The 26,650-nt window shown below is 44.0% G+C and overlaps 1 protein-coding gene and 1 non-coding gene across 4 annotated transcripts; one reads left to right on the top strand and one right to left on the bottom strand.

Annotated features, from left to right (window-relative positions):
• Nucleotides 1-2,099: 2,099 nt before the first annotated feature.
• LOC106577366 (PHD finger protein 3) lies at nt 2,100-26,650 on the top strand. Of its 3 annotated transcripts, XM_045701773.1 has the most exons (19): nt 2,100-2,293; nt 2,987-3,071; nt 3,547-3,809; nt 3,969-4,100; nt 5,848-7,225; nt 7,438-7,585; nt 7,826-7,969; nt 8,576-8,630; nt 8,860-8,986; nt 10,123-10,279; nt 10,522-10,638; nt 14,923-15,051; nt 15,550-15,712; nt 15,942-16,239; nt 18,214-18,361; nt 19,755-19,844; nt 20,298-20,493; nt 23,746-24,153; nt 24,294-26,650. In XM_045701773.1, the coding sequence occupies exons 3-19, from the start codon at nt 3,572-3,574 to the stop codon at nt 25,160-25,162; spliced, it is 4,797 nt and encodes a 1,598-aa protein (XP_045557729.1). In that variant the 5' UTR covers nt 2,100-2,293; nt 2,987-3,071; nt 3,547-3,571; the 3' UTR covers nt 25,163-26,650. The 3 variants fall into 3 exon arrangements, with proteins under 3 accessions (XP_045557729.1, XP_045557731.1, XP_045557730.1); XM_045701775.1 differs by lacking the exon at nt 2,987-3,071 and having other exon boundaries at nt 2,157-2,293; XM_045701774.1 differs by lacking the exon at nt 2,100-2,293 and having other exon boundaries at nt 2,409-3,071.
• trnaa-ugc (transfer RNA alanine (anticodon UGC)) lies at nt 14,244-14,319 on the bottom strand. Its single transcript has one exon. It is a non-coding gene; the product is annotated as a tRNA-Ala (tRNA).

Below are 26,650 nucleotides of genomic sequence, written 5' to 3'. Positions count from 1 at the left end.
CCGAAAGCCTTTTTGGAGTGGGTCTGTGGACTTTTTTAAATAAAACAGATAGAGATAAAGAACAGATATAGATGTAGAACTGATAGATGTAGAACAGATATAGATATAGAATATATATTAAACAGACAGAGATAAAGAACAGATATAGATATAGAACAGATAGAAATATAGAACAGATATAAAACAGATAGAGATATAGAACAGATAAATATATAGAACATATATAGAACAGATAAAGATATAGAACAAATAGAGATAAAGAACAGATATAGATATAGAACATATACAGATATAGAACAGATAGAGATATAGAACAGATAGAGATATAGAACAGATAAAGATATAGAACAAATAGAGATAAAGAACAGATATAGAACATATATAGATATAAAACAGATAGAGATATAGGACAGATAGAGAACAGATATAGATATAGGACAGCTATACAACAGATAGAGATATAGAACAGATATGAAACAGATATAGAACAGATAGAGATATAGAAGAGATACAGAACAGATAAAAAACAGATAGAAATATAGAACAGATAGCGATATAGGACAAATCAGTGGAGACCCATCATTCAGGACACCTGTTTTGAGCCCCAACTGTTTAGCTAAAACTGTTTAGCACATATGGAATCATGTAGTAACCAAAAAAGTGTTAAAGAAATCAAAATATATTTTACATTTGAGATTCTTCAAATAGCCACCCTTTGCCTTGATGACAGCTTTGCACACTCAAAGTGAAGGAAAAGCAGCCAACAAGTGCTCAGCATATGTGGGAACTCCTTCAAGACTGTTGGAAAAGCATTTCAGGTGAAGCTGGTTAAGAGAATGCCAAGAGTGTGCAAACCTGTCATTAGGCAAAGGGTTGCTACTTTGAAGAATCTAAATTCAACTTTGATTTGTTTAACACTTTTTGGTTACTACATGATTCCATATGTGTTATTTCATTGTTCTGATGTCTTCACTATTATTCTACAATGTAGAAAATAGTAAAAAATAAAGAAAAACCCCTGAATGAGCAGGTGTGCCCAAACTTTTGACTGGTAATGTACGTTTTACCTCAATTACCTCAACTAGCCTGTGCCCCTGCACATTGACTCTGTACCGGTACCCCCCTGTATATAGCCTCGTTACTGTTATTTTATTGTTGCTCTTTAATTATTTGTTATTTTTCTATTTTCTTACTTTTTTAATTTAGTAAATACTTAAAACGTATTTTTCTTCAAACTGCATTGTTGGTTAATAAGGGCTTGTACTTACGCATTTCACTGTAAGAATACACTTGTTGTATTCGGCGCCTGTGACAAATACAATTTGATTTGACTTGGTGGTGGACATGTAGCCTATTGCTTGTCTTAGAGAAATGTAATCATCGAATATTGTAAGCGCTTTCATTGTCTGCTATATGCGTTGACCACCGGAGGGCCTCCCCTCTGACCCTGGTTCGTCTCTTAGTTTCAATGTACTTACTGAATTGTTCCTGGCCACTGTGCTTCTGCTTGCTATTTGGAGTACTGGGATTAGGCTACTGTAAAAGTAATTCCTGCTGATGTAAAAAGGGCTTTGTTGCTTGATTGATGATCAACACTGTACTCTGTACTCCACGCAGTGTTGACGCCTGTTGCGTGGGCCATTGTAAACACGAGGCATGTGACACCAACGTCACTTGCCCGAGTAGCCACAAAAATAACAATGAGACAGATATTTCACCAGATGTATAAATGTGAAGCATCCGCTTGGCATTTCCACTCACTACCAACTATGGTGGAGAAAGGACGCCCAGTGGCCGGAAATGAAGAAGATGGATTTTGACCAATATTCTGGAAATGTTCTCTTCGATTAAACATTTAAATACATTTTTTTGTTCACAAAACTAGAATTTTTAAACTTTACCCTCTGTCAAAGTTTCCCAAAAAATTGCGTTGTTCAGAAGGAGTGCTCGGGCAATTTAGTTTTTGTCCACGCTCACTTCACAGAATAGGCGTTCCCCAACGGAGATATGTAAATACATGCAGGAACGAGCAAATAGGATCTTGCTGGCTCGTTCTTGACTCTGCCCCTCCTTCCTTGCTTGTTCTGCCCACTATGACTCATGAGTTCCCATTGGAAACGACAGGCTGTGGTCTCTCTTGGGTTAGTTATTACAATCTTTGGAGTAGCTTTGCAGCAGGCAGGGGCGAATGGCGGCGGTGCGCAGCGAGGAAGTGTCGGGGATTTAGCTAAAACAGTGTGTAAAGCTACTAGAATCGCTCCGTAATGCAGTGGCGTTGACACAGTAGAGAAATGTAAGTGCCATTATACATTTATCTCGCTGTGAATATTGAAACGTCCTCAGTGGAGGCGTCCAATGAGACGAATTGGGGGCGTGATCAGTGGTGCTGAATGTGCTCGGTAGCTGCAGGCTACAAACAAACTCGCGGCCTATCATGTTCCTCGCTGCTGGATAACTAACTAACTAACATGTACAATTGCTAGCTTCCCTATTTCTTTTTAAACGAGCCTATTTCTATAGGCTATGATTTGTTGTGCATGCTTAACTAACTACATGTATTATGTGGTTGTACAACCAAGTAGCTAAGTATTTCGTCATGGGAATGGTGCTTTTATTAAGTAAAGCTTATCACGTCGCTGTCACAGTCAGGCCTGCACTAGCTTGTTTTCCAGCTAGCTAAGTAGTAACTGGTTAGCCAATATGTTTAGCTGCAGTTACAGGAGTAGCCTAGCTAACTTTACAACGAAGGCTGCCATGCATATGGCACAGATGCATCCATTGGTAGCATCAACTAGCAAATCATGAAGATGAGGTAGTTTTGGCGCAAATGCATACATGTATATCCTCGCCCTCAGTAAGTTACGTTAAGGTATGCTAGCTAGCTGGATTGTTATGCTAACTGGAAGTAGCTAGCTGCTAACGACCCGTACCTTGTGCACCAGTCTGCATCTGATTCCTGCCACTCTGATGAAAGTTTTGGTTTTAGACTCTTTCTAGATATCATAAACGGAGCTAAACACATAGTGTTTGCAGTCCTGTAATGAAGTTATCTGGAGCTGTCAGTCCTGACAGTAAGTATTAGCTGATTTCTCATTAATTTGCTAGCTACCTAGCTAGCAACGTCATATATTTTAGCCTAGCTGGCTGGCTAGCTAGCTAGCTAACTGATGTTCTTCTGAAATATTTTTCGTTTATTAGGATCCTTATTAGCTATTGTTCATTCAGCAGCTATCTACTCTTTCAGCCACTCTTGTCTGACCCAAATGTCCAACACATGTCCGGTGTCATCCACCATTGATTGTTATTGAATAATGGTAGTTAACTTTAGCTTGTCAATGTTGCATTTGCTGTACGGGAACTGTTTTTAGAAATGTCATGAAAGTTAATGTACTAGCGATCTTGCCTACATGGCTGTTGACTCCAGTATAGGGGACCTATTTGATATAGAGTGTCTGAAGATTGAAATAGATTGTTCTGAATCTGAGCCATTTCTGTTGTCTGTACTGTAGCCTATGTTATTAATACCCTATCCTCTTATTCCTGCAGAGCTGACAGGAAGGGAACAGCATTCATGGATGTAGTGGACACTTTCAACCATTTGATTCCCAGTGACCAGTTAGATGACTCCTTGCTGATAGGGCAGAACTTGGAATGTGAAGCAAGTAATGACTTTGGAACAGGTGTCGACCAGCTGGGAGACTCACTGAGGAACATGCTTAGTGATAAAGATCCCATGTTTGGATCTGCAAGTTCACACTTCAATATCTTAGATAATGAAGACGCCAACTTCCAGATTGCTGAAGCAACAGGTATTTGTAGTCAGAATGACTTTTGTACAACTTCAATTGACAGTACAAGCTAAGTCGACGGGTGTTTATAGAAACCACTATTTGTAACTACTGATGTTTGTTAATGCTTCTAAAATAAATGTAAGTTATTATTTAATCTCTAATCTTCTCTCCCCGTAGTTGCAGATCTTGATGTTGGTGCAACAGAGGGTATCCTCGGTACCGCTGGTGGTGGGTTGGCTGGTACAGAGACTCCGCCAGTCAAACGGTCTGTTGGCAGACCCAGGAAATACGCATTAGGAGTTACCCCAGGTTAGCAACAATTCCGTTTTACAATGGAGTGTATTTTGTGTATATATTCTTTTTGCGCTGTTATGTAGTGACAGGCAAGTGGTTGAAACAGTTTGAAGGGTTGGAGCGGGGAGACAGGCAGGTGGGAGAAACAGTTTGAAGGGTTGGAAGCGGGCAACAGGCAGGTGGGAGAAACAGTTTTTGAAGGGATGGAAGCGAGGAACAGGCAGGTGGGAGAAACAGTTTTTGAAGGGATGGAAGCGGGCAACAGGCAGGTGGGAGAAACAGTTTGAAGGGTTGGAAGCGGGCAACAGGCAGGTGGGATAAACAGTTTGAAGGGATGGAAGCGGGCAACAGGCAGGTGGGAGAAACAGTTTGAAGGGTTGGAAGCGGGCAACAGGCAGGTGGGAGAAACAGTTTTTGAAGGGATGGAAGCGGGGAGACAGGCAGGTGGGATTAACAGTTTGAAGGGTTGGAAGCGGGCAACAGGCAGGTGGGATAAACAGTTTTTGAAGGGATGGAAGCGAGGAACAGGCAGGTGGGATTAACAGTTTGAAGGGATGGAAGCGGGGAGACAGGCAGGTGGGAGAAACAGTTTTTGAAGGGATGGAAGCGGGGAACAGGCAGGTGGGATAAACAGTTTGAAGGGTTGGAGCGGGGAGACAGGCAGGTGGGAGAAACAGTTTTTGAAGGGATGGAAGCGGGGAACAGGCAGGTGGGAGAAACAGTTTTTGAAGGGATGGAAGCGGGGAACAGGCAGGTGGGAGAAACTGTTTGAAGGGATGGAAGCGGGGAACAGGCAGGTGGGAGAAACAGTTTGAAGGGATGGAAGCGGGGAACAGGCAGGTGGGAGAAACAGTTTTTGAAGGGATGGAAGCGGGGAACAGGCAGGTGGGATAAACAGTTTGAAGGGTTGGAGCGGGGAGACAGGCAGGTGGGAGAAACAGTTTTTGAAGGGATGGAAGCGGGGAACAGGCAGGTGGGAGAAACAGTTTTTGAAGGGATGGAAGCGGGGAACAGGCAGGTGGGAGAAACTGTTTGAAGGGATGGAAGCGGGGAACAGGCAGGTGGGAGAAACAGTTTGAAGGGATGGAAGCGGGGAACAGGCAGGTGGGATAAACAGTTTGAAGGGATGGAAGCGGGGAACAGGCAGGTGGGATAAACAGTTTGAAGGGATGGAAGCGGGGAACAGGCAGGTGGGAGAAACTGTTTGAAGGGATGGAAGCGGGGAGACAGGCAGGTGGGAGAAACTGTTTGAAGGGATGGAAGCGGGGAGACAGGCAGGTGGGATTAACAGTTTGAAGGGATGGAAGCGGGGAGACAGGCAGGTGGGATAAACAGTTTGAAGGGATGGAAGCGGGGAGACAGGCAGGTGGGATAAACAGTTTGAAGGGATGGAAGCGGGGAGACAGGCAGGTGGGAGAAACAGTTTGAAGGGATGGAAGCGGGGAGACAGGCAGGTGGGATAAACAGTTTGAAGGGTTGGAGCGAGGATTGAACCTTGGTCTCCGGTGGGAGTGGACTTTATGTAAATAGGACTACACCGGGAGCATTACTGTGATTAACACTAAATACAGCTATTATCATTGACAAGATAGGACACTAAATAAAAAGCCATGCAAACTCATGGTACCCCTCCACCCTTTCATTTTCCTAGTATGAAAAGTTGATGTTGTGCATAGTTTTTAATTCACTTTGGTTGGCTTATTGCTTCGTTTTATATTGTCAAATGAGAGTGACGCTCCATTTTCCATCTTTTAAATTCCAGAGCGAAGTGCAGGCAGAGGGTCTTCCAACAACAAAAAGCCCCCGGGAAAACCTGGGAGACCAAGAAAGAAGTCCACTCTGAGTGAGAAGATCACTACTGCTGATGAATTAAGGAGAGAGCTTTACCTGGGTGACGGCAGGGTGAATATCAACGACCTTGACTTGGGCTCGTCCATGAAGCCCGTTGTTGTGTTACAGAGGTTGACGGTCACTTTCGGGGGTTTCAAAATCGAGCTTCTCCCGGGACCCTCCTTTACCGCTTTCACATCAGCTGAAAACACTGACGAATGTTATGAGGATGGCTCGCTGTACGGTGAAGGGATGGAATACACTATGGTGCAAGAGGAACCGTTACACGTACAGAATCCCACGGCAGGGGGTGGAGGAGGCGTGGGTGCTGCTCAGCTCTTCGTGAAGTACTGTGCTGACGACTTGCCCCTAGGGCTAGGACCTTACGTCAACCCCAATGACGTTCAGGTCTCCAACGGGGCGCTTCCAGGTAGTCCTTGCTTGGTCGAGACCAAACTTGACGACCAAAGTGACTCTCAGAAGCATGATCCAGCGGGGGTGAGGAAAGATGCCAGTATCAAGCAAGCAGCGCAGCATCACCTGCCAAACAGCAAAGTTCCTACCACTAATAATCCAGCCAAAAAGCAGCAGCCCAAGCTGAAGCTGTCAGCACTGTCCTCAGCTAAGAACAAGCACCTGGTAGCTGGTAAGGGGCCCAAAGGAACCCAACAACACACACTGGGGAAGAAGCTCCACCAGAGAGGCAACATGCACAAGATGGACGAAATGAAAGCCAAACAAGTCATCGTGTCCTTGAAAAGGCGAGGTGAATTCAACCCAGCTCAACCCGGCCCTAAGATTCAGAGGACGCAAGATGGACGTCCTGTGAAACTAAAGCAGAGATTACCTGACATGGGCCGTGGCGGTCCGGTCAAAAAAACACTGCCTTCTGGAAAGCGTCCTGCTGGTATGTCGCCAGGGACGACGATTACAACCAAACTGTCCAACTCTCATGTGGCCGACACCCAACCACAACCCCAGTTTGGATGGACACCATGTAAACGTGCCAATCCTCAGAAGGAGACATCGGAGGAGGAGAAGGAGGAGGAGCAAGACGAGCCTAAAGTGAAGAAGCCAGACAAGTGTCTTCAGAAACAGAGAAGCAGGAACGTCAGCAGAAGCATCTCTGTGGAGGAACCACAGCTCTTCATCCCCGACAACGCTCCTGCTGTCGTGAAGAAGGAAACCAGCGAGGAAGAACAGGCTAAAGAATCCGGGAAGGGACCAGAGAAGGAACCCGCAGACAGTGAGACCGTTGTGTGGGATCCAAACAAGAACTGTGGATTGTGCCAGAAACCTCATAGTAACAAGTAAGAGTTGTGTTCTTTACACCAAAGTGATTAGAGTTGAATATTCAATGTAGTACTTATGCAACATTGTAAACCTGTTATTACTAAGTTGTTACATCTTAGGATAAATTATCACAATGAACATGTAGAATATTCCCTGGGAAGTGAGCTCGTGTTCTTCTAAACAGGTTTGTTTTGTGCATCTGTGTACGTCTGTGTTTTGTTCTGTTCAGGTTCATGGTGGGCTGTGGGCACTGTGATGACTGGTTCCATGGGGACTGTGTTGGTCTGGACCTGGCCAAGGTGAAGAAGATGGAGGGGGGGGACCAGGAGTATGTTTGTCTGCAGTGCTGTTCCAAGGACCAGTACACCACCACCAAGGTCTGTTGATGGATTTCTACTGCACTAGGAATGGGTTTAGATTTGAATGGACTTTTTAATGGAGAAGGGAGTATATTTCTCTGAAGTGCTATAAGGTCAATAGATTGATTTTAAGTTGCACTATCTCAAAGTTTATTTTAACTTGTGGTTTGATTTGAATGTATGGTGTCCTGAAAATACAAAAATAATATAGATACTAATAAAAATATTTCATGTTATTTATCTTCTTCTCCTCATTAGGAGCCAGGCGGTGCTGGGCAGGGGGAGGCCAGGACAGAGGGACAACAGAAGCCCTCAGAGACCCAGGACCACAAGATGGCCGCAAAGCAGAAACAGCCGACCCCACATCCTGTCACCTCCGGGGGAGTCAGGCCCTTCAGAAAGGTAAGGTTCACTCTGCTAGTAGTCTGCAATGCATGCTTTATTATTATTTTTTTTGTAAATGTAATGTAGGCCTGAATACAGGATAATAATATTATAATAATCTTAAATGGAGCTGTAACATATCGGATTACCATCAGGCAGTGCATATTTATGATATTAAAGCCTATGAGAAGAGATTGGATGATAAACCTTTATATGCATATTATCTGTTGTCAAAATCTTACATTTAACTCAAATGTTTTAGAAACATAATCTTCAACAAGCCCTACCATTGATTAAATGTAGTGGTGCAGATTTAGTCCTCTTCAGTTTATTCAGCTGATATGTATGAAAGCCAGTGTTGGCACTACTCAAGGGTTGGTTGACCTCTTTTCACTTCCTCTTTATTCCCTGCATGTGTACACATGGATGGAAGGGTGTTAGGTTACCATGGTGATTCTATTCAACGTCTGTTTTGAGGACATTTTAAAATGGTGGTTATGTTTTCAGCACCACGATGCACAGCCCCCTGCCCAACAAGAAAAAGAAACATTTAATATACAATTGAATTTGTAAGATTATTTTGAATCTCACTGAGGTGATATTCTGTGTCTCACTCTGTAACAGGACTCTGTGGAAAGAAGACAGTCGACTGAAGTCAAAGATTCAAATCAGAGATCAGGTGTGTTGTAGTGTTGTGTGTTTCTACATTCTGCTGTCCATGTCCCTCGCAGGAGTCGTGTTCAGTAGGCATGAAACTGTAAAAGGGGAGGGACTATATGAATTTGTCCAATAAGAAACGCTTGTTTTCCCATTGGAAAAAAACATTTAAAATGTTTTACTACAAGGTGTCCTAATGAACATGCCCTACTCTGCGACGTCTCCTACTCTCTGTGGCTGTGTCCCGTTAGGAGTGTCAGTGAAACAGGAGACCAAGAGGCCCAAGGTGTCGTCGTCTCCCTCCTCTAAGAAACCCGTGTCTGTTGACCAGATCAGACGGAGCGTCCGTGACGCCCTGAAGGACATCCTCCTGAAGAGGTAATTAAACATGTTATAACAGTAACTTAACAACATTTATAATCTGTTTAGTCTAATAACCATTATAACAGTCTGGTGATGCACTACATGGCCAAAAGTATGTGGACACCTGCTTGTCGAACATCTCATTCAAAATCATAGGCATTAATATGAAGTTGGTTCCCGTTTGCTGCTATAACAGCCTCCACTCTTCTGGGAAGGCTTTCCACTAGATGTGGGGACTTGCTTCCATTCAGCCACAAGAGCTTTAGAGATGTTGGGCACTGATGTTGGACGATTAGGCAAGCTCACTGTCGGTGTTCCAATTCATCCCAAGGGTGTTCAATGGATTTGAGGTCGGGGCTCTGTGCAGGCCAGTCGAGTTCTACCACACCGATCTCGACAAACCATTTGTGTATGGACCTGACTGTGCACGGGGGCATTGTCATGCTGAAACAGGAAAGGACCTTCCCCAGGCTGTTGCCACAAATTTGGAAGCACAGAATCGTCTAGAATGTCATTGTATGCTGTAGCGTTAAAATTTCCCATCACTGGAACTAAGGGGCCTGGGCTGAACTTTGAAAAACAGCCCCAGAACATTATTCCTCCTCCACCAAACTTTACAGTTGCCGCTATGCATTGGAGCAGGTAGCATTCTCCTGGCATCCAGCAAGTTCCAGAGTCCAATATCGGCAAGCTTTATACCACTCGAGCCGATACTTGGCATTGCACATGGTGATGATAGCCTTGTGTGCGGCTGCTCGGCCATGGAAACCCATTTCATGAAGCTCCAGACAAACAGTTCTTGTGCTGACGTTGCTTCCAGAGGCGTTTCCACTTCACAATAACAGCACTTACAGTTGACCGGGGAAGTTCTAGCTGGGCAGAAATTTGACTGACTTGTTGGAAAGGAGGCATCCTATGACGGTCCCATGTTCAAGGTCACTGAGCTCTTCAGTAACGCCATTCTACTGCCAGTGTTTGGCTGTGGAGATTGCATGGCTGTCAGCAACAGGTTTGGCTGAAATGGCAGAATCCATTCATTTGAAGGGGCGTCCACATACTTTTGGCCATGTAGTGTATCTGCCTGTAGAGCAGGGTGGTGATCCTCTATATTCCTCCTGTGTAATCCTCTATTGTGCCCTACATTGTCTCAGGCTGAAGGAGTCTGATTTCCAGGCGTCACCAGAGAAGGCTGCTGAGGTGGCCAAGAAGACTGAGAGAGAGCTGTTTGCCTTCTACAGAGACACAGACTGCAAATACAAGAGCAAGTACCGGAGCTTGATGTTCAACCTCAAAGACACCAAAAACAATGTAAGTCGTTATGTTAACAATTTTGATGCAATGATTTCTCTTTTAGACAATACTGACTCTTCTGATACTGACATTTTATGGACATTATACTGGATTTTGTCCCAGTTTGTAGTAGGTACTTTGTTTCAATTATATACGTTTGAACGTTAACTACATGAAACGTATACATCGCAAACATAATCTAAAATATGTTTTGATATCAGTTCATCTAGCTATGTGACTTTATAACTTGTGTATTTCAGGTGTTATTCAAGAGGGTTCTGAAAGGGGAGATTTCTCCTGGCACTTTGATAAGGATGAGTCCTGAGGAACTGGCCTCAAAGGAACTGGCTGCATGGAGACAAAGAGAGAATCGACACGTAAGCAACACTAAAACACACACTGCCTGTCCTCCAACTCTAAAACACACACTGCCTGTCCTCCAACTCTAAAACCCACTGCCTGTCCTCCAACACTAAAACACACACTGCCTGTCCTCCAACACTAAAACACACACTGCCTGTCCTCCAACTCTAAAACACACACTGCCTGTCCTCCAACACTAAAACACACACTGCCTGTCCTCCAACTCTAAAACACACACTGCCTGTCCTCCAACACTAAAACACACACTGCCTGTCCTCCAACACTAAAACACACACTGCCTGTCCTCCAACTCTAAAACACACACTGCCTGTCCTCCAACACTAAAACACACACTGCCTGTCCTCCAACACTAAAACACACACTGCCTGTCCTCCAACTCTAAAACACACACTGCCTGTCCTCCAACACTAAAACACACACTGCCTGTCCTCCAACTCTAAAACACACACTGCCTGTCCTCCAACTCTAAAACACACACTGCCTGTCCTCCAACACTAAACCCCACTGCCTGTCCTCCAACACTAAAACACACACTGCCTGTCCTCCAACACTAAAACACACACTGCCTGTCCTCCAACTCTAAAACACACACTGCCTGTCCTCCAACACTAAAACACACACTGCCTGTCCTCCAACTCTAAAACACACACTGCCTGTCCTCCAACACTAAAACACACACTGCCTGTCCTCCAACACTAAACCCCACTGGCTGTCCTCCAACACTAAAACACACACTGCCTGTCCTCCAACACTAAAACACACACTGCCTGTCCTCCAACTCTAAAACACACACTGCCTGTCCTCCAACTCTAAAACACACACTGCCTGTCCTCCAACACTAAAACACACACTGCCTGTCCTCCAACACTGAAACACACACTGCCTGTCCTCCAACTCTAAAACACACACTGCCTGTCCTCCAACACTAAAACACACACTGCCTGTCCTCCAACACTGAAACACACACTGCCTGTCCTCCAACTCTAAAACACACACTGCCTGTCCTCCAACACTAAAACACACACTGCCTGTCCTCCAACTCTAAAACACACACTGCCTGTCCTCCAACTCTAAAACACACACTGCCTGTCCTCCAACACTAAAACACACTGGCTGTCCTCCAACACTAAACCCCACTGGCTGTCCTCCAACACTAAAACACACACTGCCTGTCCTCCAACTCTAAAACACACACTGCCTGTCCTCCAACACTAAAACACACACTGCCTGTCCTCCAACACTGAAACACACACTGCCTGTCCTCCAACACTAAAACACACACTGCCTGTCCTCCAACACTAAAACACACACTGCCTGTCCTCCAACACTAAAACACACACTGCCTGTCCTCCAACACTAAAACACACACTGCCTGTCCTCCAACACTAAAACACACACTGCCTGTCCTCCAACACTAAAACACACACTGCCTGTCCTCCAACACTAAAACACACACTGCCTGTCCTCCAACACTAAAACACACACTGCCTGTCCTCCAACACTAAAACACACACTGCCTGTCCTCCAACACTGAAACACACACTGCCTGTCCTCCAACACTAAAACACACACTGCCTGTCCTCCAACACTAAAACACACACTGCCTGCCCTCCAACACTAAAACACACACTGCCTGTCCTCCAACTCTAAAACACACACTGCCTGCCCTCCAACACTAAAACACACACTGCCTGCCCTCCAACACTAAAACACACACTGCCTGTCCTCCAACACTAAAACACACACTGCCTGTCCTCCAACACTAAACCCCACTGGCTGTCCTCCAACACTAAAACACACACTGCCTGTCCTCCAACACTGAAACACACACTGCCTGTCCTCCAACTCTAAAACACACACTGCCTGTCCTCCAACTCTAAAACACACACTGCCTGTCCTCCAACACTAAACCCCACTGGCTGTCCTCCAACACTAAAACCCACTGGCTGTCCTCCAACACTAAACCCCACTGGCTGTCCTCCAACACTAAAACACACACTGCCTGTCCTCCAACTCTAAAACACACACTGCCTGTCCTCCAACTCTAAAACACACTCTGCCTGTCCTCCAACACTAAAACACACACTGCCTGTCCTCCAACTCTAAAACACACACTGCCTGCCCTCCAACTCTAAAACACACACTGCCTGTCCTCCAACTCTAAAACACACACTGCCTGTCCTCCAACACTAAAACACACACTGCCTGTCCTCCAACTCTAAAACACACACTGCCTGCCCTCCAACTCTAAAACACACACTGCCTGTCCTCCAACTCTAAAACACACACTGCCTGTCCTCCAACACTAAAACACACACTGCCTGTCCTCCAACACTAAAACACACACTGCCTGTCCTCCAACACTAAAACACACACTGCCTGTCCTCCAACTCTAAAACACACACTGCCTGTCCTCCAACACTAAAACACACACTGCCTGCCCTCCAACACTAAAACACACACTGCCTGTCCTCCAACACTAAAACACACACTGCCTGCCCTCCAACACTAAAACACACACTGCCTGTCCTCCAACACTAAAACACACACTGCCTGTCCTCCAACACTAAACCCCACTGGCTGTCCTCCAACACTAAAACACACACTGCCTGTCCTCCAACACTAAAACACACACTGCCTGTCCTCCAACTCTAAAACACACACTGCCTGCCCTCCAACACTAAAACACACACTGCCTGTCCTCCAACTCTAAAACACACACTGCCTGCCCTCCAACACTAAAACACACACTGCCTGCCCTCCAACACTAAAACACACACTGCCTGCCCTCCAACACTAAAACACACACTGCCTGTCCTCCAACACTAAAACACACACTGCCTGTCCTCCAACTCTAAAACACACACTGCCTGTCCTCCAACACTAAAACACACACTGGCTGTCCTCCAACACTAAAACACACACTGCCTGTCCTCCAACTCTAAAACACACACTGCCTGTCCTCCAACTCTAAAACACACACTGCCTGTCCTCCAACACTAAAACACACACTGCCTGTCCTCCAACACTAAAACACACACTGCCTGTCCTCCAACTCTAAAACACACACTGCCTGTCCTCCAACACTAAAACACACACTGCCTGTCCTCCAACACTGAAACACACACTGCCTGTCCTCCAACACTAAAACACACACTGCCTGTCCTCCAACACTAAAACACACACTGCCTGCCCTCCAACACTAAAACACACACTGCCTGCCCTCCAACACTAAAACACACACTGCCTGCCCTCCAACACTAAAACACACACTGCCTGTCCTCCAACACTAAACCCCACTGGCTGTCCTCCAACACTAAAACACACACTGCCTGTCCTCCAACACTAAAACACACACTGCCTGTCCTCCAACACTAAAACACACACTGCCTGTCCTCCAACACTAAAACACACACTGCCTGCCCTCAAACACTAAAACACACACTGCCTGCCCTCCAACACTGAAACACACACTGCCTGTCCTCCAATACTGAACCCCACTGCCTGTCCTCCAACATTTTAGTCATTTAGCAGACGCTCTTATCCAGAGCGATTTACAGTAGTTAATGCATACATTTCATACATTTATTCTCCGTACTGGTCCCCCGTGGGAATCGAACCCACAACCCTGGCGTTGCAAACACCACGCTCTACCAACTGAGCCACACGGGACCCACTGCCTGTCCTCCAACACTGAACCCCACTGCCTGCCCTCCAACACTGAACCCCACTGCCTGCCCTCCAACACTGAACCCCACTGCCTGCCTCCAAACTAAGTCCTCCAAATAACCCCACTGCCTGCCCTCCAAACAACACTGCTGCCCTCACGAACCCCACTGCCTGCCCTCCAACACTGAACCCCACTGCCTGCCCTCCAACACTGAAACCCACTGCCTGCCCTCCTTCAAAGTATTTGACTAATTCTCTAAGAACAGGTTTCCCAGACAGATTCATCTTAATTCTGGACTAAATAGGACTTTCAGCAGAGAGCCCCTATTGAGTGTGTTTTTAGTCCATGACAAGGCTTCATCTATGTCTGGTAAAACTGCCCTAAAAACACTGTATAGAAAAGGCAATGTAGAATGAAAATAGCTTACCTCATTGGTTGATCACACCTCCCTGTAAGTTAAACTTAGTCATCATACCAAATCATATCGTTGACAAGTTAAAACGGTTTGTGTGAAGTGAACTATGAATGACCTTTCACCAAAATGGACTGTGATCATTGCTCTTTCTGTGTGAGATGCATTCACCAATATGTTCTTGTTCCCCCCCAGGCGATTGAGATGATTGAGAAGGAGCAGAGAGAGGTGGAGAGGCGACCCATCACTAAGATCACACACAAAGGAGAGATAGAGATTGAGAGCCAGGAGCCTGGGAAGGCACCAGAAGCCATAGAGCCGGAGGTAAGACACAGCTCATGTAAAGAAACACCACGCTTGTTGTTCAAGTGAGTGCTGGTCCTTTTTAATTTTTCTGTGATTATATTTTGGGTTCTAGAATAGTTAGTGGTCAAAGGTAGGGCTGTTACTGTGACCGTGTTACCGCCACAGCTCTAGTCATAGTCCTTATAAAATTGAAGCTGGGTTAATAAGGGACATGAACAGACAGGCCCACACGCTGCAGATGTTCTGCTAACAACTTTATGTACCTCCTGGAGTATTGGTTCAACAGGATTTAGTGTTGAGCATGTCCTCTTCCTAAGAAATAGTTCATACCTTTAATCACTTCTGGGTGAATCTCAATTGTATTTACTCAAATTAACATGCCCTGGTCTATCCTTGCCTCCACCTCAACATGCATCAGTGAGGACAATGAGGAATCAAGGAAATACAATTGACGTTTACCCAGTGTGTCTATACATTTCTTATGAACTCTTACTGTTGTTGTTTGAACTCTTCCAGCCAGAGCCTGTGGTTGCTCCCAAAGTGACAGAGGAGCCGGTGGAAGTTCCCCAAGAGAAGTCGTTGTTGTCGACGACAACAGCAGAGAGCGTCAATATTTTCCAAGATACAACCAGTCTGCATAAGACTCACCTGTTTGACCTCAACTGTAAGATCTGCACAGGTAGGCCCTGATTCTGTTCTTTCAGTTTCTGCTTTTATTTTGAAGGATAGTGGAAGTACTATAGATATGTGTTGATGCCTGATCAGATAGAATGGAAGTAGAGGGGAGATGGATTAGGAGGAGAAGAGGTAAACATGCCAAATGAGCCCCACAAACTCAGAATTGTGGCTTTAAGTCAAGTCTAACCAGTGGTTTTCTATTGGACTAAATGGAATTGTAAATCCTGAAGGTCGTATGGCTCCACCTGTGGAGGAGGCTCCTACCAAAGTGGTGAAAGTGGCCACTACTGTAGTGAGGAGACGGTCTGCTACCAGCACTACAGAGGCAGTGACCAAGAACACACAGTCTACAACCACTACCTCCAGCAATACAGAGGGACAGACCAAGAACACACCGTCTGCCACCACTACCTCTACAGAGGGAGAGACACCCTCCTCCTCCTCATCTGCTAAGGACGACGACCTTCACCTCAAAGTCCTAGAGGAGAGCCTCCTCAGCGCCAAAATCTTCTCCAACTACGAGGGGAGGTATGTGGATCAATCAGTCAATTACCCAGAACAGTCAGTCAGTCACCCCTGTTTACATCCGCAAATGTTAGTCAATTTCCAGTAACACGGCCTCCAACCCAACGAGAAGGCAAAGCACAGTGGCCATATTGTTCTTCGTCATTCTCGTCCTTGTGATGGAATCACAAAGACTATCAATGTAATTGTCACACAAAAAATAACATACAAAGTAAAGTGGTGTTGAGTTACTTACACGGCCATTCTAAATGTATTTAGAAAATATACTGTACCAGTCATGTTGGGACAAACCTACTCATTCCAGGGTTTCTCTTTATTTTCTACATTGTAAAATAATAGTGAAGACATCAAACTATGTAATAACACATGGAATGATGTTATAACCAAAAAAAGTGTTTAATCAAAATAGATTTTAGATTCTTCAAAGTAGCCACCCTTTGCCTTGATGACAGCTTTGCACACTCTTGGCATTCTCTCAACCAGCTTCACCTTTGAATTCTTTTCCAACAGTCTTGAAGGAGTTCCCACATATGCTGAGCACTTGTTGGCTACTTTTCCTTAACTCTGCGGTCCAACTCATCCTGTGGTGCGACAGGTAGCCTAGTGGTTAGAGAGTTGGACTAGTAACCAAAAGGTTTCTGGATCGAATCACCGAGCTGACAAGGTTAAAAATCTGTCGTTCTGCCCCTGAACAAGACAGTTAACCCACTGTTCCGCGGTAGGCCGTCATTGTAAATAAGAATTTGTTCTTAACTGACTTGCCTAGTTAAATAAAAAAATCCCAAACCATCTCAATTGGATTGAGGTCGGGTGATTGTGGAGGCCAGATCATCTGATGCAGCACTCCATCACTCTCCTTCTTGGTCAAATAGCTATTACGCAGCCTGGAGGTGTTGGGTCATTGTCCTGTTGAAAAACAAATGATAGTCCCACTAAGCACAAACCAGATGGGATGGCCTGTCGCTGCAGAATGCTGTGGTAGCCATGCTGGTTAAGTGTGCCTTGAATTCTAAATAAGTCACTGACCGTGTCACCAGCAAAGCACCACCTCCATGCTTCACAGTGGGAACCACACATGCGGAGATAATCCGTTCACCTACTCTGCGTCTCACAAAGACATGGCGGTTGGAACCAAACATCTCAAATTTGGACTCATCAGACCAAAGGACTGGTGTCCTTTTAGTAGTGGGTTTCTTTGCAGCAATTCGACCATGAAGTCCTGATTCACGCTGTCTCCTCTGAACTGTTGATGTGTCTGTTATTTGGGCTGCAATCTGAGGTGCAGTTAACTCTAATGAGCTTATCCTCTGCAGCAGAGGTAACTCTGGGTCTTCCTTTCCTGTGGCGGTCCTCATGAGAGCCAGTTTCATCATAGCGCTTGATGGTTTTTGCAACTGCACTTGAAGAAACGTGAAAAGTTCTTGAAATGTTCTGGATTGACTGACCTTCATGTCTTAGGGTAATGATGGACTGTCTTTTCTCTTTGCATATTTGAGCTGTTCTTGCCATAATATGGACTTGGTCTTATACCAAATAGGGCTATCTTCTGTATTCCACCCCTACCTTGTCGCAACACGACTGATTGGCTCAATTGCATTAAGAAGGAAAGAAATTAGACAAATTCACTTTTAACAAGGCACACCTGTTAATTGAAATGCATTCCAGGTGACTGACTACCAGATGAAGCTGGTTGAGAGAATGCAAAGCTGTCGTCAAGGCAAAGGGTGGCTGCTTTGAATATATTTGGATTTGTTTAACACTTTTTTTGTTGTTGGTTACTACATGATTCCATATGTTATTTCATAGTTTTGCCGTCTTCACTATTATTCTACAATGTAGAAAATCGCACAAATAAAGAAATCCTTGAATGAGTAGATGTGTCTAGACTTTTGACTGGTACTGTTTATTATTAAATGACCGATAAACCAGAATTAAGTGCAGGGTTATTCTAAAGTTGTTTGTATTCCTGGACTCCAGGTCAGTGTCTATGAGTGGCAGAGATGGCGAGGCTTCCTTCCTGTCCAACCTGCAGCCTCTATGGAGAGGGCTTGTCAACATGCCTGCTGTGGCCAAGCTCCTCACTAAAGCCTTCCCTGTATCCGGTGTCCTGGACCACCTGACAGAGGTAAAACTGCACAAAGATATTTATTAATTCATATAAATGCATCATATATTTTGTTTTTCTTCAATGAAATATAATGCTTTAAATAGTGTAAATGTGTTTATAAATCCTCTAATGCTTATTCATGAAAGTGATAGTGTTACAACACAGCTTTTAGATTTTCTAGTTATGGAATGCCTTTATCTAAATGCCATTTATATTAACAACTCAACAAACTATCACGTTGAAGGGTAGATAGCATAAACGTAACCACAAGCAAATACTTTATGAATTTATTGTTACAAATCAACTTCCAAGGTTGCTAGCCAACTAGGCTGCTAACGTTAGCCCTACCCTCCTGCTAACATTAGCCCTACCAGCCTGCTAATGCTACATTAGCACTAAATGAGTCAGCCAGTTTCTATCAACACCTAGCTACCAGCTACATTAAAGTAAACCAACGTTTTGGAAATACAAGGCCTTCAGAAAGTTTGTTGAAACAAAGTGGGATTAAAATTGATTTCATTCGATTTTTTTTTGTCAACGATCAACACAATACAATACCAAAGTTGAAGAAAAACTCTAGCATAACAAAACTGGGTTACTATAAGAGCTTTGCACACCTGGATTGTACAATATTTTCTCATTATTTAAAAAAATTCCTTCAAGCTAGCTGTTGATCATTGCTAGACAGCCATTTTCAAGTCTTACCAAAGATTTTCAAGTGAACTGTAACTAGGCCACTCAGGAATATTCAATGTTGTTTTGGTAAGCAACTCCAGTGTACTTTTGGCATTGTTTTAGGTTGTCCTACTGAAAGGTGAATGTCTCCCAGTATCTGTTAGAAAGCAGCTCTATTCCGTTTCTTTTTATTAAAAAATAATAAATATATATATATATATATATATCCCTAGTCCTTGCCCATGACAAGCATGCCCATAACATGATGCAGCCACCACCATGCTTGAAAATATGAAGTGGTACTCGGTGATGTGTTGGATTTGCCCCAAACACAACACTTTGTATTCAGGACATAAAGTTAGTTTATTTACCTTTTTGTTTTCTTTTTTTTTCTTCAGTTTTACTTTAGTGTCTTATTGCAAACAGGATTCATGTTTTGGAATTATTTTTATTCTGTACAGGCTTCCTCCTGTTGTTCCATCCTCAGTTTTCTCCTAACGTGACCATTCAACTCTGTAACTGTTTTAAAGTCACCATTGGCCTCGTGAAATCCCTGAGCGGTTTCCTTCCTCTCCGGCAACTGAGTTAGGAAGGATGTCTCTATCTTTGTAGTGACTGGGTGTATTGATACACCATCCAAAGTGTAATTAATAACTTCACCATGCTCAAAGGAATATGACAAGTTTTTTTTTTTATAAAATCAATCGGATGAAATGGTGATAATCCCTGTTATCAGGATCTGCCGGAGAGTTTCCAGATGGGTGGGAGGATCTCCCCACAGATTGTATGGGACTACCTGGACAAGATCAGAGCCACTGGAACAAAGGTACGTTCAAAGTGTAGGCCGACCTGCTTGAAATATGATAAATGAATTTAAACATCAGAAGTTGTCATGAAGAGCTTTTACAGTAACCTGGCCTAGATGCGAGAGCAAGTATGATATACAAATATGATATGCCATTTAGCAGACACTTTTATCCAAAGCGACTAAGTCATGTGTGCAAACATTTTACATATGGGTGGCCTGGGCAGTAAAAGTATATTCATCTTTCCAAGACAATCTGTGCCTGAACTGGAGATGAATAGTAGCGGTCTAGCTAGTAGCTATGTTTGGGGTACGATGCATAAAATGTAGTCTGAGATTTGTTTGGATTGTACATGTTCCCTGACACTTAAATTATTATTTACAATGAATGACTTATTAACTCTCCCACCTGGTTAAATAAATGTATTAAGTTAAATTGAACTTCTTTCCTCCTTTATTTTGATCTTTTTTCAGGAGGTGTGTTTGATTCGTTTTTCCCCTGAGACCGACGAGGATGAGATCCACTACACTCTGCTCTATGCCTACTTCAGTAGCCGTAAACGCTTCGGTGTGGTCGCCAACAACTTGAAACAAGTCAAAGACATGTATCTCATCCCCTTGGGTGCTATTGAGAAAGTCCCACACCAACTGGTTCCCTTTGATGGCCCAGGTAACAACCAACTGCTCTCTACGTATATTGGGCGAATAGACTTTCATTAGCTAAAGGAGATCCTAATAAACAAAGAAAATATGTTGGATTAATCTGGTACTGGTTACCCAGACCCAGATCAAGCCTACTCCTAGACTGAAAAGCATGCTCACTTGTCTCTGTTCAAATCTTTTTCTAGTCTAATGGCTCCCACAATTGTATAATAAGTTGAAGTTCAATGGTAGATTTAAATCAGAACTGTAACTCTGCCTCTTAGGAACATTCACTGTCTTCTTGGTAAGGAACTCTAGTGTAGATTTGGTATTGTGTTTTTAGATTATTGTCCTGCTGAAATGTGAATTAATCTCCCATTGTCTTGTGGAAAGCAGACTGAACTAAAATTTTACCTGTGCTTAGCTCATTACGTTTCTTTTTTATCCTGAAAAACTCCCCAGTCCTTAACGATTACAAGCATACCCATAACATGACACAGCCACCACTATGCTTAAAAATACGGAGAGTAGTGTAATGTATTGGATTTGCCCCAAAGTAACACTTTGTATTCAGGACAAAAGTTAATTGCTTTAACTGAACCCAAAAGTTAATCCCTGATTTAACCCAAGAATATCAGAAACTTGACATGCTATCTGTCATCCATTAATCATTTGCTCCTATTTCAGTCTCATTCTGAACGTCGTAATATCCCATAAATCTGCACGAACCCTAGTCTCCATGATGAATCAGCTTACACAAATTGGCTTAATTATTGATTTACTAACTAATGAAATAATCACACAGAAATACAAACACACACACACACACAAAATATAGTATTGAATACTGATTATTAACATGATGCAATGAAAAGTCCCTAGTGGACTAACCTGATATGATGGCATTTTAATAAAAGGGGTGGGAAAAGAAGGAGACAAAGGAATTCAACTACCGTACATACAGTTGAATAATATGCTCATCATAAATATGGATATTTAGCACCCTAACAACCGTTCATTCGGATTTAGAAATGCAGCACATATTTACGCTTGGATGTCTTTGTTGTCTCTCTATTGGAATCGCCCAGTCCATTTTCTGGGAAGTCAGTTGACAGAATCTCTGGTTGTTTTAAGTCTACGGTTGTCCGTTAGCCTGGGTCCTTCAGATGTTCCAATGGTCATTTGATGGAATCTTCCTCGTGTCTTTGGTCAAAGTTCTATATTACTTTACATGCAGAGCTGCAAGTGGTGCATGTCTTAGTCTTCTTCACTCGTCGAGTTTCAGAGGATCTTGTAGTTTAAGAACCATTTGTGATGTCCGTATACTGGTCTAACTGGTTGATTATTCAGGGTACAGCTAACACCACTGTCCACACCGGCAGCAACCCGGCATGTTTTGGTCTTTAGTTAAATGGCAACCATTATCAAAGCTCCACATTTTCTGGTCTAAAGTTTTAAACCATTTCTCAGCTGTGTAGCCACCGCTCCATGCTGTCTGGTCTAATGTAAATCTCGTTAGGAGTCCTTTTATAAACTCTGGCAAAAGGGGGCGTTCCATGACGCTGACATAATGTCTGCTCACGATTACTGACTGGGTAAAACAATTCTCATTTAACCTCTCTGGGCCAGTGGGACGCTTGCGTCCCACCCTAATCAACAGCCAGTGGAATCGCGTCATGCTAAATGCAAAACCTCATAAATGCTATAACTTCAATTTCTCAAACATATGACTATTTTACACCGTTTTATAGATACACCTCTCCTGAATCGAACCACGTTGTCCGATTTCAAAAAGGCTTTACAGCAAAAGCAAAACATTAGATTATGTTAGCAGAGTACCCAGCCAGAAATAATCACACAGCCATTTTCAAAGCAACTAGCATGCATCACAAATACCCAAAACACAGCTAAATGCAGCACTAACCTTTGACAACCTTCATCAGATGACACTCCTAGGACATCATGTTACACAACACATGCATTTTTTGTTCGATAAAGTGAAAATACTGCCCCCTAGCCATAACAGGTTAATGATATCACAAAACAACAACTGATTTGACATGATTATTGTTTAAATACCCACGGACCATTCCAAATGTTTGGATTACAGAAATTGTTTCATTATCCAATTTAAAGTTTTGGCGGTTTCCTTGCTCTCCGGCAACTGAGTTAGGAAGGACGCCTGTATTTTTCTAGTGACTGGGTTTATTCATGAAGTGAATTAATAATTTTACCAAGCTTAAACCATCGATCGATAGGTGCCCTTCTCTGCGAGGCATTGGAAAAAATCTTTGATGAGGTTGTCGTTCAAAATCATGTTAAACACTATTACACACAGTGAGTACAGTCAACTTATTATGTGACTTGTTAAGCACATTTTTACTCTTGAACTTATTTAGACTTGCCATAACAAAGTGGTTGAATACTTATTGACTCAAGACATTTCAACTTGACATTTTTTATTAATTTCTAAGCATTTTGAAAAACACAATTCCACTTTGACATTATGGGGTATTGTGTGTAGGCCAGTGACAAACATCTCTGCCAGTAACACAACAAAATGTGGAAAAAGTAATGTGAATACTTTTTGAAGGCACCATAGGTGCAGCTGTTTTTATTACGTAACTTATCGCTCTCACGTGCCCATTTCATTCCATTTAAGAACCAACGATGTGCTACCTTTTTTGTAGCATTTCTGACCATGCTAACACCTTTTTTCAGCCGAAGCTTAAAAGTTCTAACACCGGGTCGAGCAACTCGTAGTAGGCGTTGGTCTGAAGCTGAAAAAGAAAGGAAATTCACGAGCACCACAATGTCTACTCCACCTAGGCTGCTTGAGAAGTATCTATTTTGAAATAACTGCCCTTTATCTGTCCCGCAAATAGATTTTGACAAATTGGTCCCCCAAAAAATGTGCAGCCCTCTGTTGAATTTGGAAATCTCATTGTGTCCCTCGAGCCAAAACGTTTGCCCATCCCTGTTCTAGCTAATAATCTGGGTCTGGGAAACCAACCCATGATGATTCCACACCCCATTTACCTTTTTATGAAGGAATATGCGCAATATTCTCACAATGTAAATCATGACGCTTTAATATCTAAAAACATTTACTTAGCCTACTTTTATGTTATTAGGTTGTCTTTGTCAAATAAGAATCTATTCTGAATGGACTGTCTAAATAATACATGGGTGTGGCCAACCAATGTTTCATTTATAAAATCATTTTTTATGATTTTATTTCATAAATGTTTTACTTTTCATTGGTGTTGCTCTTTAACAGGACTGGAAAACAACCGCCCCAACCTCCTGCTGGGCCTGATCATTCGCCAGAGGCGTAAACGGGACTTCCTGCCCGTCGACATCAACGAAACGGCCAGGTTCATACCGGAGAGCAAACCCGAGACGGCGACAACTACGGTTACTGTAAACGACAAAGAAGTTACCCGGGAGGAGGAGGAGAACTCTTACATCTCCTCTCTGTGCGCTTCAAGTACTAAAGAAAGGGACAGAGAAGAGATACCATTGCTGAACACAGCTGAGGAAGTGGTCACAGCAGAACAGTCTAGTACAGACATCTCTGAGAAAGCTGAAGCTGAAGATACTGAAGAGGGGTACCAACCACTACGTTTCCTTCCGGGGGTGTTGCGTAGTTGGGGCGGGGAGCTTCTGCCCCTGCCAGACTTCTCAGGTAAACCTAAACATAAAAGGCCTGTGCTCACTTGAACACCATTTGCAATTTTGAAGCTTTGTTTATTTTTCTTTTAACTCATAATAGCAACATGTCTTTGAACCACACCTTACGTTTCGGCTTGCTCCTTCCTTCCTCAGGTAACCCTCCACTGCTGGGTGATGATGGTCGAGAGCCCTCGGCTCCACAGACCTCCAAGGCTGACGGAGGAGCAGCAACCACTCCAGGAAGCTCCACCACCACTAAGACTCCCAGCGCTGGTGCTCACAGACAGACTGGTTTTGTCATCAAGAAGAGGGAACCCAAACCGGTCAAAGCAGAGGAACCTGTGTCTTCCAGCTTGGCTGAAACGTCTACCGCTAACAACAACGCGTTGGTGAAAGAGGAGGGTGTGGCTTACCGAGGCCCGTCGGTCTCTCTGAAAGACAAACCTCCAGACGTCTCGACAGAGTCGTTCCTGGCCAGCCTCTCCACGGATCTCAACACAGACGGCTCCTTAAACAAAGGAGATTCGGCGTTGTGCGAAAAGGACAAATCCAAAGAAGAGAAGACACCTATTCTCTTGTCTCTTACAGCCACGTCCAACGCTTCTGTCGAGGAAAGCGTCCCCACACCAAAACCCCTTCCGAGTGGAATCCTGAAGAAAAGCTCTGCGTATTCCAATATGACTGAAGAACCAACTGCTGTCCAATCAGCAGGATCACAGGATCACCCCCAACCTGTTCCTGTTCTGACCACCAGGAAGTATCGTCCTATGGCAGCTCAGCACGGATACCCCTCCCACCACCACCAGACTGACTACAGACGCCCCCCACCTCCAGACCATGGCCCACTACAGGTTGGTCCCTATGGTCCCATCCCTCTCCAGCCTGGAGGACCTCCTGTAGACTTCCAGTACCAGCCAGCACCACCTGTCCCCCCTTCTGTAACACCGCACCGCCACCTTTCCAGCACCCGCCCCAGCTACCCACCAACTTCAGCTACCCTACTGGCCCCCCACCACCCATGATGTACCCGCCACCTCACGACCCACAGATGCAGAATCATGCTGGAATAACACAGTGGGCTCAGCCTGGTCCAGGACCCACATCTCCCAACTCTTTCCCCGGGGGGCTACCGTTAGCTTATGGTGGTGACCCTCAGAGGTTTGCCTCTGCTGAGTCATCCAATTCCAACCTGAACCTGCCCCCATCTGCCGCTGCCAAAGAGGACCAGAAGGGGGCAGCAGAGAGGATTCTGTACAGCGACCCCTGGGACAGGCAGCCCGGGTCGGGCCACAAGAAGGAGGACAGGGACCAGTATGGGAGGCACCGGCACCACAGTGAGTCCCGTCACGGAGAGAAGAGCCGGAACCACAGCCAAGAGAGGGGAAAGAAACGTGATAGAAGCCGGAGCAGAGAGAGAGATCGGAGTAAAGACTCTTCTTCTCACCACAGAGGGAGCCGGCACCACTCTAAAGACGAGCGCCACGGTCACAGTGAGAGGAGGAAAGAACGTCACCATAGCGACGGTGACCACGGGAACCGTCACAAACACAGCAGGAGAGACTCTGATTATGAGAAATCGAGGAGAAGTTCCAAAGACAGTCACTCATGAGTTTTCTTTTGTACTACCCACCCCGAGATGGTCTACCCTACAACAGTTTTACTGGCATTGTCCCTTTTATATATGTTCTTTTTAAAATCCAGTAGAGGTCAACACTTTCAGTAGGATTATTAACACATTCTGAAATCTGCTTTCTTAAAAACCAACCGTTAAAGCTTTGAGGTGATATTTCAAGTTTTGAACATCTCCAGTTTTTTAAGTGTTAATTTTACCGTATATTTCTGTATTCTGCGTGTCACTTGGTGCACTGAGCATTGTGCTCTGATATGGATCACAACAAGTGGTTAAAGGGATAGCTCAATGATTTGACATATGTTTCCATACCTTTTAAAATCAGTCTATGGATAAGGAGGCAGCAATGATTTGGGCATGATATTTAACACATGCTAAACACGGTAGATTGACTTAGACAGGGAAATGATCGCAAAACGCTAATGTTGCTAATACTTAGTGTGGATTGTAGTCGGTCCCCTTGTCCATAGATTGTTTTCAGGGTAAAGAAACAAATCTTAATATGTAAAATGGCTGAACTATTCTTTTAATGTTTTCTATAGCATGAAACACAATAACAGGCATACCCAGATGGACTGTTGGAGTAGAGATGGAGGGAAAGTTCTGGTGACTTCAGCAGTTTCACATGAATTTAATACAGCGGAGAGAGAAACTAACCATTTGAGTAGCAGAAAACAAAACATTTTAATTAAAGCAGCTTCTCTTGTTCTGGTTTTTCCATTTTATTTTTTAAAATTGCTATACAGAAATAAATTGTTTTTTTTCTATCGACAAATATTGTCTATGTACATTTTGGCTTGTCAAGGACATTGGAAAATCAAGTGTGCCTTCTGCACCGTGTTCATGTACAGCTGGTAATAAAGTTGATCTTTGTATTGTT

The sequence above is a fragment of the Salmo salar genome, chromosome ssa18 (genome assembly GCF_905237065.1).
Source record: "Salmo salar chromosome ssa18, Ssal_v3.1, whole genome shotgun sequence".
In the NCBI taxonomy this organism is placed as follows: Eukaryota; Metazoa; Chordata; class Actinopteri; order Salmoniformes; family Salmonidae; genus Salmo; species Salmo salar.
This window is presented reverse-complemented; position numbering and strand designations above follow the sequence as displayed.

What these genes read in the sequence shown, in the direction of transcription:
- LOC106577366 (XM_045701773.1), top strand. Translation starts at nt 3,572, where the DNA reads ATGGATGTAGTGGACACTTTCAACCATTTGATTCCCAGTGACCAGTTA. An exon ending in CGCATTAGGAGTTACCCCAG is followed by an intron (nt 4,101 to 5,847) that starts GTTAGCAACAAT and finishes TTTAAATTCCAG; the next exon opens with AGCGAAGTGCAGGCAGAGGG. An exon ending in GGTTCCCTTTGATGGCCCAG is followed by an intron (nt 20,494 to 23,745) that starts GTAACAACCAAC and finishes GCTCTTTAACAG; the next exon opens with GACTGGAAAACAACCGCCCC.